This window comes from Limulus polyphemus, unplaced genomic scaffold (assembly GCF_000517525.1).
Source record: "Limulus polyphemus unplaced genomic scaffold, Limulus_polyphemus-2.1.2 Scaffold5332, whole genome shotgun sequence".
NCBI lineage: Eukaryota > Metazoa > Arthropoda > Merostomata > Xiphosura > Limulidae > Limulus > Limulus polyphemus.
The window spans coordinates 49905-61992 of NW_013670942.1; the positions used below are offsets into that span (position 1 = coordinate 49905).

The 12088-nt window shown below is 37.0% G+C and overlaps 1 protein-coding gene across 2 annotated transcripts in view; it reads left to right on the forward strand.

Moving 5' to 3' along the window:
* Window positions 1–10160, forward strand: part of LOC106472432 — a 26801-nt gene extending 16641 nt beyond the window's left edge. Inside the window, exons 2-3 of one of the 2 annotated variants that reach the window (XM_022401006.1) lie at window positions 6969–7016; window positions 7049–10160. In XM_022401006.1, the coding sequence (XP_022256714.1) occupies window positions 7156–9936 (2781 nt within the window). In that variant the 5' untranslated portion in view covers window positions 6969–7016; window positions 7049–7155 and the 3' untranslated portion in view covers window positions 9937–10160. Of the gene's footprint in view, window positions 1–6968 lie in introns of both variants that reach the window. The other variant, XM_013933081.2, reaches the window with a different exon arrangement.
* Window positions 10161–12088: the final 1928 nt, after the last annotated feature.

The window sequence follows — 12088 nt, forward strand, 5'->3', positions numbered from 1 at the left end:
CATATACAGCTGGGTTGGAAACAATATAAGTTATACTTCAGTGTCTAGTATACACATATACAGCTGGGTTGGAAACAATATAAGTTATACTTTAGTGTCTGGTATACACATATACAGCTGGGTTGGAAACAATATAAGTTATACTTTAGTGTCTAGTATACATATTTTCAAATGGGTTGGGAACAATACAAGTTATACTTTAGTGTCTGGTATACATATTTTAAAATGGGTTGGGAACAATACAAGTTATACTTTAGTGTCTGGTATACATATTTTAAAATGGGTTGGGAACAATACAAGTTATACTTTAGTGTCTGGTATACATATTTTAAAATGGGTTGGGAACAATACAAGTTATACTTTAGTGTCTAGTTTACACATATATTTTCAGCTGAGTTGGGAACAATATAAGCTATACTTTAGTGTCTAGTTTACATATTTTCAAATGGGTTGGGAGCAGCAAAAGTTACATTTTCAAGTGTTTCGTATACACATAATTGGTTTAGGAGCAATATAATAGTAAATCGTGAACATTGAAAAGATAAGCTTTCCTTGGTGAGTCAGACGTAAGAATCTTCTCATTGAATAACAAACAAATCAAAAGGTAAGCTTTCCTTGGTGGGTCAGACGTAAGAATCTTCTCATTGAATAACAAACAAATCAAAAGGTAAGCTTTCCTTGGTGGGTCAGACGTAAGAATCTTCTCATTGAATAACAAACAAATCAAAAGATAAGCTTTCCTTGGTGGGTCAGACGTAAGAATCTTGTCATTTAATAACAAACAAATCAAAAGATAAGCTTTCCTTGGTGGGTCAGACGTAAGAATCTTCTCATTGAATAACAAACAAATCAAAAGGTAAGAAATAATTTATTCATGACGTCACATGCTGGAAACTGAGTAATCTATTAAAAAATGAATAAAATCCTATAACCCGAGCGCTTTCGAAAGGTGGACTTTTCTTCATCAGGGGCAAGGTCCACCTTTCGAAAGCTCTCATGTTAGAGGGTTGTTATTCATTTCTTTCAATACTTCTTGAACCTACGTGTTTTTCTAACATCATGAAAGTAATTTATATATTAATTGATAAAAATTTTCACGGAAATAAAGTAGATATTTTAAAGGCGTCACCTAGTGGGTCAGTGGTAAAGTCTTAGTGTTTACAACGTTAAAAATAGGACTTAGATACCCACCGTGGACAGAGCACAGAGTCCATTGCGCTTATCAACAGACATACAAAAACAAAATAAGTTAAAGACGAATTAATCGTGTCATTTGACTCATACAAATATTATAGCAAATATGAAAAAGGAAGTCTTAGCAGTAATATCATTATTTAGTTTTTTTGTGGATTTTCAAAATTAAATAATGATATTTCGCATGATTCGTTATTTATTTATTCGTATTTAACTTCAGCACGGTGGCTTGGCATGGCTGGGTGGTTAGGGCGCTCGACTCGCAATCTGAGGGTCGCGGGTTCGAATCCCACTATTCGTTGGTAAAAGAGTAGCCCAAGAGTTGGCGGTGGGTGGTGCTGACTAGCTGCCTTTCCTCTAGTCTTACGCTGCTAAATTAGGAATGGCTAGCGCAGATAGCCCTCGTGTAGCTTTTTGCGAAATTCAAAAACAAACAAACAAACTCCAGCACGACACTACTAGTGGTTGCACATTCCCCGCGACTCTGAGGTCCCTGATCCGTTGGTTGCACATTCCCCGCGACTCTGAGGTCCCTGATCCGTGTCAAACAAAGACAGATAAAAGACTTATTCGTCACCACCACTGATAACGGATATCATAAGTCTAACCTTATTATAAGTTCTTATTGGTAAGAAATTATACGAGAGTCAAAAAGAAAACTGTAAAACTGGCTTTTTTTCTGTTTTCTGAGTCTTGCGTTTAATAACACAAAAGCAGCCATCATTTTCAGCGCCTACTCCTGAATCGCAAAAAAAACAAAAAACAAATCTTGTGAATTTGGTATATATTAACGACTACAGTTGTGCTTGAACAAGTATATATATCGCCAAGTTTTCAAGAACTTACGTCACGGTCCCTGACTCTGAAGGTCAGTTATCCACAACCGCTGACCTTGCCTACGGAAAAACCTTTTGCAACAAAAGGACCAATCAGGACGGTGATACTTGCTTAATAAGAACCGTCTATTCATGTCCTTGCATGTTGATGGGTTATCCTCTCAACAGAATATGTTACTTGTTAGCGTGAGCGTTATATATATCTTGTAATTAAGGTATTTGAAACATGTTCTTATGTTATAGACATTAAGCTATATCTTCTGTACGAGGAAGTAAATCTAACATTTAGTTACGTATGTAAGAGCTTGTCAGAAGATAGAGAGGGATAGTTGAAGTCCGGGTGTAGATGAATTTTTTAACTTCTGTTTTTAACCCTATTTGACCAGGACGCACGACTGCTTTAATTTCTCAGAATCACTGAAGAACAAGATTATTCCTTGAAATACACATTTTATATAGAATTTCATTAGTGTTTTTGGAATTTATCCAATTAATGAAATGTATTTGATTTTTCTTGGCTAAGCTTTTGAACGGAAAATTCTTAGATGTGAAAAGTTTTTTGTCCTGTAAAACTATTAATATTTCCTTTTGATATACCAAAGGTGTTATATCGTATGTCGTATTAATTACAATAATTGAAAGATGAAAAATGTAGTAATTACGTTAAAGTTTGTGACATTTGAGGTATGTAAAGAAATATCGCACTATGATAGCAAAGAAACCTTAGCTCAGTGGTTCCCAACCAATTGTATTCTTACCCCTCACCCCCAACCATCCACTGTAAGTACAGACATTTCACCTCTTTTCTCCAATATGACCAACTATATTGGCCAATAAAATCTACGTACGTTATATTTATACGATTTTGGGGCCTCACGTCGTCACAGCCTTTGTCGCCACGCCCAGTCATGCTCTCTCTGACGGCCTGCAGCGTGATTTCTTTTGCCAAATGCGTCGTTGTAAGGCTTGTCATGTCAAAAGCACACCACTGCTCCTTGCATGGTTTCAATAAGACAGCTCTCGTATCATTAGTTCAATCACACAGAATTCCAAAGCGGCTTGATTGGTATGCCTTTCCATGAATACTCGTTTCGTTCACCAAATGCTTGAGGTATTCGAAAGTTGAACGGAGAAACAACTTGTATAGAAATGTGTCCTGTTTCCAATGTATTGTCATCTATTTTCCTGAATAGTCATGATTTTTCAAGTTGATCTATTTTCCATTAAGTACAAAGAATATTCTCATCTCGAGAATTCTATATCCTGGATCTCAACATATCTTTATTATCTGAGTGATTGACTATTTTTTTTTGGGGGGGAAGGGTTTTTACATGGCTTTCCAAAAAGCGATCACTTTTCAGGGGCATCACACCTATGTACGAGGCGTCAAATAATGTTAAAATGTAGTTCTGATACAATCCGTTCCACCACGACTTTATACTGGCTGTAGTTGAGACGTGAAATATTTTTAATATGACGTACTCAACCTTCTGTATATATCCATTTTCTCACCTCCTTTATCAGCCACCTTAAAATATTTGTCCCAACGGGCGACTGCTTTATTTCAAGACTGTTCCAAGATATTCCAAGCCCCCTTTCAGCGATATCGTTCCCTATTAGAAGGCGCCCCCTAGGTTTGGTCCACCTGTCGAAAGCGTCAATGTTTCAATGAATTTGATTTGTCAGCTTATATATCTTATATAAGCAAAATTTTCTTACTTTTATACGTCAGTCACAACTCAATCATGGTTGAAGTCGGTTACGTATTTATTACAATGGGGCAGTGGTATGTTTACTGATTTACAACGCTACAGTCCGAAGTTCGATTCCCTGTGAGAACGCATTGTGTAACTTTATGTAATTGTAATTTAATTATGCACAAAGCTACACAATGGACTATCTGTGCTCTGCCCACCACGGGTATCGAAACCCGGTTTCTAGCGTTGTAAGTCCGCTGACATACCGCTCTGCCACTGGGGGGCGTGTAACTTTATGATAAAACAAATTGACAGTTTTATATTCCCCAACTGGTTAAAAAAAGAATTATGGGTTTAAATAATTCTTAAAGAATGCTATAGACAACCCCTAAGAAGTTACAAGTTATCTTAAGCAAAAGCAATAGCGTCATTAAATACTTTGCTGTTTTAGTTAAGCCTAATTAAATATTTTGCTGTATTAGTTAAGCCTAATTAAATACTTTGCTGTATTAGTTAAGCCTAATTGAATACTTTGCTGTATTAGTTAAGCCTAATTAAGAAGTGTATCGAATTATTATAAATAATTTAAAAAGATCCTTAACAATTAAAACAGATCTTAGAAAATGTCCTCAGGTGGTTCGGCGGTAGCTTAGTAGTCTTAAAACGTTAAAACCCTGGGCTCGATTCTCCGCGGTGAAAATAGAGAAGATAGCTCATTGTGTAACTTTGCTTTAAATAAAGCAACAAAGTTTGAAAATACAGACATTAATGCTTAAGCCTAACTAGTAACTGATTGGAACTACTAGATTTATACTTCAATGGTAGAGATTTTCATTATCTAAAATACTAAGAAGCTAATATTTCAAACTATTAAGTAGAAGATGAGCACACCGTTATAACTTCTCGAGGCACTGAGAAGTGACACTTGCTGATCTATGCTATTCCTGTATAATGTAATGTAGGTTTCATGTACTAAGTAGTCACGTAGATGTGATTGGATGTGAACTTACCTCTCCTGTAACAAATCTAATAAATCTAGAATTGAATAGCAAATTAAAATATATACTTGACAGTAACAGCGATAAACTTGTTAAAAATATTGCGTCTATTCAAATAACTGAAACCAAACTGTTAAAAAAAAGCATGAAATATAATATTTAGAATATGGCAAATGTTATTCCAAATTTCCTTAAATACAAACAAGAACGTTCTTCTTATTCACTTGGACTGAGTTAGCGTTCCGGATTATGAAGTTATCGCAGAAAAAAAATCATTTTCCAGACTTTTGGCCCGTTGGTGTGTTATAAGGGTAACAGTCAAATCTCACTATTCGGTATGACAAGAACAGTCTAAAGGTGAATATTTAATATTGTTACGTCTCCGTTTGTTAATTGATTTTTCGTAAATTCGTTCCGACGAAACTTTAGCGACACAATTCCTTTCTTAAATAAAACTGGTTTATTCTTTCCGAATACAACTTTACGATACACTTAATTTCAACAGTCGCGCTATAACAAACGCTAGAACGTCTCATGTGCTCGTGCTCAACAATACTCAATTACACACTCTCTGAATGCAGTTCAATTACTCACTACTACACATTGTCCCGTCACGTTGTGACTATCTTATATATATACCAGACTATCTCCAACCTAGTAAATGCTAGGGCATTCACGAAGGAACAGGATATTTCTAGAAAACAGGTGGCGTGATACTAGTCACGTGACCTCGCTGACGCAACAATATAAATAGTATGATTTTGCAATTTAATTTTTGTTAGTGTATTTTTGTCCATGTTTCTGGACTACGAACCAAATGGCTTAAAGGAACACTCTCCATCTTAGGCCTAGACGAAACCATCTTGAAAATAGTGGCAGGATGAGGTAATAGTGTTTCGGAGTCTTTCACCAACTACTGAACTTCAAGGTGGTCCGAAACTTCTTCTTAACGCGATGATTATGCACATAAAAATAACCAGCAATCATTTTGAAATAACGTTAATAGTATCTCATGATTAGATGTCACTCCGAATCTACCTACGTCATTGCTAAGACATAAAAGGTGATTAATTTCCAGCCTCGAGCTATTTTTACATGGGTTACTTTTAAACAATACCCTCGATACATTCCTGGACAGTTCTTAATTGTTTTATGTTCCTTCCTCGTAACTTATTAACATTACTAGTAATTTTTGTTAATTTTTTTTAAAAGTGAAGTTATTGTTTGTTTTTTTGGAATTTCGCCGAAAGCTACCCGAGGGCTAGCCACATTAGCCATTCCTAATTTAGAAGTGATAGACTAAAGAGAAGGCAGCTAGTCAACACAACCCACCACCAAAATATTGGGCTATTCTTCTACCAACTAAAAGTGGAATTGACCGACATATAATAACGCCTTCACAACTGAAAGGGCAAGCATATTCTGTTACGGGATTGGAAATCATGAGTCACAGATTGTAAGACGAGTCCCCTAACCACCAGGCCATGCCAGGCCCCAATCTTTTGTAACTTTTATGATATTTTGCTAATTGCAAACATTATGTTTAATTCTTTAATAAAATCTAGTTAACACTTTCGGCCATGAAAAATCCTATACCAAATTAAAGAAGAAAGGTGCCTTTCGTTAATTGGTTCTGTACAGTTAGTATTTCGTGTAATTACTTTTGACCATTCACTCGTTCATGCCAAAGCTAATAAGGTAATTACTGTTTAGAATCTTTCCATTCACTCGTTCATGGCAAAGCTAATAAGGTAATTACTGTTTAGAATCTTTGAACTTCTTCGAGACTCTAGATTTTGACAAATGTATTATTTCAACTTTACTGTTGTTCTTGTTTCTCTGATTCAAACATTATAGCCGACTTCTGTTTATATTAAACAGAATAATTGCATGTTTTTTTCCTCATTCATTTAATTAATCCATTTTGGATTTTAAAAAAGGAGGTTTGCAGTTTATATGATTTTCGTCACAAATTTTAGGCCTATTCGTTTCTAATGCTTCGCTTTATTGTTTAAGCTGTAACTTTTAAAATATAAATGAAGTTTCAATGACCTTAATGTTACGTTTAAAGTGTCAAATTTCTGTTCTAGTGGATACATTATTACATTCAATGTTTCAAGTTTGTATCTTAGTTACCACAGTGTTACGTTTAATGTTTATTGTTTTTCTTTTCGAGATGTCTGATTGAAGTAGTTTAAATGAAGGTATTTTTTATCAAAAGTTTCAATTTCTCATCCTTTTAGGAACTGGTACTGTGAATGGTCCACAACACCGAAAAGTTCAGTGGTGATCTAACTATTTCATCATGATGACCTGGCGAAAAGAAACATTGTGACTGAAACTGCCACTTTCTAAGGAAAGAAGCGAAATATATCTGGTAGTTTACCGGTTACTGAGTGTTGACTTACATGCCAGAACGAACTGGTTAATATGCCTGCAACTCTGGTTGGTCTTAGCCCCTCCATCAGACGTACAGAGTCGACTCGCTCGGACCACTCTGACGTCAGCAGTGATTCACGAGCTTCAGGCAATAAAAAGGTCAGTTTTAACAAAGCTGTTAGGATAAAGAAGTATCCTCGTCGGCCGAACGAATATGTTAACGGAAGTGACGTCGATAATGACTCTTTCCCCAGTATGAGCCCCGAGAAAAAGTTTTGGTTTAAAATCTATAAAAACCGACGCCATGGTGATTCCAAGCTAGAGTTAAGAAAAGAGTACGATTATTACTCAGAAAACAGAAACATTCAGCGACAGGAAACTGGGAAAAACAAACTGCCACCTATCGTGGAAATGACAAATACGTCGAATCATCAGAGACGTTTTCCTGTCAGAACTACATCCAGTTATGAGGTAGAGACAAATGAGAATGAAAAGCGAGCAGAGGACACGCAAATTAAACAAAACCACGTTAAGAGCATTGTGAATATATTCAATAAGGAAGCAACGGTGCAGCGAGGGAAAAAAGGTGATCCAGCAACGGAACTTCGTTGTAACACAATGTACAAAATCCAACCTTCCGATCCGCCAATTGACTATAGTGGTGCCATAGCAAAAGAAAACAGAGTAAAATCACCTACAAAAAACAGGATTGAAAAAGGTGTCAAAGTTATGTTTAGCAAAAGCCCACAAGAAAAGGAAAAAGGCCAAATGTACACTAAAAATCTTGGTAGTGGTGACGTCACAAACCGGAAGGAACATAGTGAAAATAGAAACAGTAAACTAGACTATGGTCGCCGTCGAAGCTCGCCTCGCGCCAATAGGTCAACGGAAGAATTAGGAAGTTACCAAAGAATTCAAAGTGTTGATGATGATATTGGTAATGAAGACTATGAATTGGTAGTCAAACGGTCTGAACAAAACAAAGAAGCATGGGATGGTGGCGATAGATTGATCTCTGATGTTTCTGAATGCATAACATCTAACACCCAGTATCCAGATAGCCAACATTTCGAGAAGACCTTGGAAAGAAGACAACAAACTTGGCATAACGATAAGGCCACCCGAGTTTATGAGGATACGTCTCCAAAACCTGGAAGACGTCGGGTTAAATCTTATGATGATCTTCTGAAAAATGACAACAGGGAGTGGAGAACATTTTACAAAGAAGGACTTCTTCGAAATTCACCTGAACGAATAATACCGGAAAACAGGGCTGAAACGTTTACCAAAGAAATTGGTATTCAATGTAACACAGAGTCTCTAAGAAAGTCATTTTCACACAGAGCAGGAAAAAACTCTAGAATAATTCGTCCATCTGGGGGTTATGTGTTTGCATTTAGCAACGTGCCTATAGTAGAGGAAAAACAAAGAGTATCGTGTGAAAATCAGCTATCCAACAACGCCATCTATAGTCAGGTAGACAAAACTAAAAAAAGTAAGCATAAAACGAGGACTGATGTCCCAACTGGCAACGAAGTGCTGTCACAGAAGGGGTCTTTACGACAGGTTAAAAGCAAGAATCGGTCGTTTGGATTCAAACTCAACACTGGATTTCATGTGGAAGAAGATGAAAAAAAAACTGGAAATGACGAAACTGGTTCCAACGGGAAGGAATGGTATGATGAAAACGCTGATATTCACCTCAAAAATCAATGGATCCATCAAGATGCTTCCAGCGAGATGAACAGTTTCTCTCGTAAAAACGGTATCATGCCTTCATCTCTCATCAGGGAGGTCGATTCAAAAAACAGAGAAATAAACTATGAAAATGTTCCACACGGTGAAAAAAATTGGTTACGAGAAGGTGCTGGTGTTAGTGATCTCTGGTTTCAAGAAGCCAGTGAGGACTACCGTCAGGAAATGTTTTCTCTACCATCTAGTCTCAGAGATAAGGAAACTTCCAATGTAAGACAATACTCAGGTGACCAGAAATACCAGACAGATACGCATCGCCAAAACGACTGTGTATGGATGAAGGTGAGAGGCATGAGTGATGGAGATAACAACACCATGCGGAGAGAAAAATCAAACTCTATGTCTTTGTTAGGACTTAGTGAAAACAACAAACCATCATCTGTGCAGAGTGAGCCATCTTATGTCCGTGGAGGTCTTGCTGCGGCTTATAATGCACGTCAAAGAGCGGCACTTGGAAAGCGTACAAGTCCAGTGAATCGTCACCATGGCATCTTAACTAGTTCTTCCGCAGCATCAGTCATATCCAGCTCTGATAGTGATTCGGCAAGATACCATGCGTACTCTTCTGTAACTGACCAAATAGACAATGAAGTTCCCGGATCTAGGACACATGTTAAGAACGAATCCAACTCACCAAATGATAAACATTCAACAAAAATTTACCACGAGGACAGCCCCCGACATCAACACAGAAAGAATCGGCTAGAAAACAGCCAGCAGCAAAACCGAAACGAAAACACTTCTCATCACAAGACCATTTACTACGAGAACAGCCCTCATTATCCATACAGAACAAGTCGTAATGAAGGTAGTCCACGTGCACAGCGAAACTCAGCCCACCACGAGGAAAATCGACCAGTCCATCGCAATATGCGAGTCATAGCAAACGATGAATCGGGAGCTGAAGAAGCTGAAGATATATTAAGTCCATTAAAACCTGCCCGCAAACAAAATGAACCGATTTCTGATGATGAATGGAATCACAACGATCTCCAACGACGACATTCAATGCCAAAAAATGCGAAGTTAAAGTGGTTTAAGTGGAAAGTGAAAGGAAAACCAACACGCGAACAGTAAACCAATGTGTTTTGACTGCATCGATCAGTACATTTGTAAACATTATTTTATGTCTTTGGATTTATCAAAAGTTATAACTATGACAACCTTTACCATCGGTTTGATACCGCTCCATAGTAAAAGGTACTCTTGTATAGTGATATTGTATACAATTTGTTGGTACAATTAACACGCGATATTGTTTGTTAAGTGATATTCAACATACATTTACTGTAAGTATATAAGCATATATGTGTAGGATTATATTACCAAATTTAGTAGAAATAAATATCTCAAGTTCGTGAATACTTGAAAATAAAATATAAACTATATATATCATGTGTTTTTCCACTTTTTTTCTCTTCGTGAATGATATATTCAGCACAACACAAGAGTGATAGCAGTTGAAACTTACAGTTTTGGTTGGAGTTCTGTCGTTGTTTGTAAGACCAATACACCTTAATACAATTTTGGTAGGAGTTCTGTCGTTGTTTGTAAGACCAATACACCTTAATACAATTTTGGTAGGAGTTCTGTCGTTGTTTGTAAGACCAATACACCTTGATACAGTTTTGGTGGGAGTTCTGTCGTCGTTTGTAAGACCAATACACCTTGATACAGTTTGGGTGGGAGTTCTGTCGTCGTTTGTAAGACCAATACACCTTGATACAGTTTTGGCTGGAGTTCTGTCGTTGTTTGTAAGACCAATACACCTTGATACAGTTTTGGTGGGAGTTCTGTCGTCGTTTGTAAGACCAATAACCTTGATACAGTTTTGGTGGGAGTTCTGTCGTCGTTTGTAAGACCAATACACCTTGATACAATTTTGGTGGGAGTTCTGTCGTTGTTTGTAAGACCAATACACCTTGATACAGTTTTGGTGGGAGTTCTGTCGTTGTTTGTAAGATCAGTACACCTTGAAGTTTACAGTTTAAGAGAAAGTTGTGTCACCGATTTCGGTTGCAGACTGACAATGATCAGACTATCTCGACTATAGTGAGTCGATCTGAGCATGAAGAGCAATTGAGGATTCGAAAAAATTGAACATTTAAAATCTATATTAAACTATCAGAATTCGAGGACGCCATTGTTTATCAAATGGTAGGTTTTAATATCCGGCATGAACGGGAAGTTAGGGGGCGCTCGACTCGTAATCTGCGAGTCGCGGGTTCGAATCCCGTCACACCAAACATGCTCGCCTTTTCAACCATGGGGCATTATTATGTGACGGTCAATCCCACTATTCGTTGGTAAAAGAGTAGCCCAAGAGTTGGCTTTCCCTCTAGTCTTACACTGCTACATTAGGGATGGCTAGCGCAGATAGTCCTCGTGTGGCTTTGCGCGAAATTCAAAACAAATAAACAAAGTTTTAATGTATAATTCTCATGCGAATCTATTCTTACTTTCTGCCCATCCCCCCCATTGGCTCAGCGGTAAGTGTTTAAGGTTATAACGCTAAAAACCGGGTTTCGATACCCGTTTTACAGCACAAATATCTCATTGTGTAGCTTTGTCTTTAACAAGAAAAAAACAATTATATTTACAAGGTTGGCACGTTTCGGAATAACTTATTCCATCTTCAGCGAAATCTGAAAACTGTGTTACAAAGATGATTATTACTAAAATTGTTTTTCTTAATAACTAACTAAAGTAATGATTATCTTATCATATTATAATTTAATCTGTCACATCACAAGTAGGAATGGCTAGTTCAGCTAGCCCTAGATTAGCTTTGTGCGGACTTCTAAAATCAAACAAACGATATACATAATCCAAATTTTTATTGTTTTATACCAGATTCATATCTTCTGCGCATTCACACCAATAAGAACAACAATAATTTTAAAAAGTGGCTATTTTCATGTCTCATTTACGTTTTCCTCTATAACTATTGTTTAATTTATAATTTGTTTGTTTGTAATTAAGCACAAAGCTATGCAATGGGCTATCTGTGCTCTGCCCACCACGGGTATCGAAACCCGGATTCTAGCGTTGTAAGTCCGCAGACATGCCGCTGTGCCACTGGGGGGGCATAATTTATAATACTTACAAACTTTGAAACATTAATTTCTTAGGTTTAAAGACAAATTTTAGGCCCATAGAGGGTTTCCTGTTTTACTGGATGGAACTTAACCAATAACACCCAAACTTAACTATTTCTATCTGATCAAAA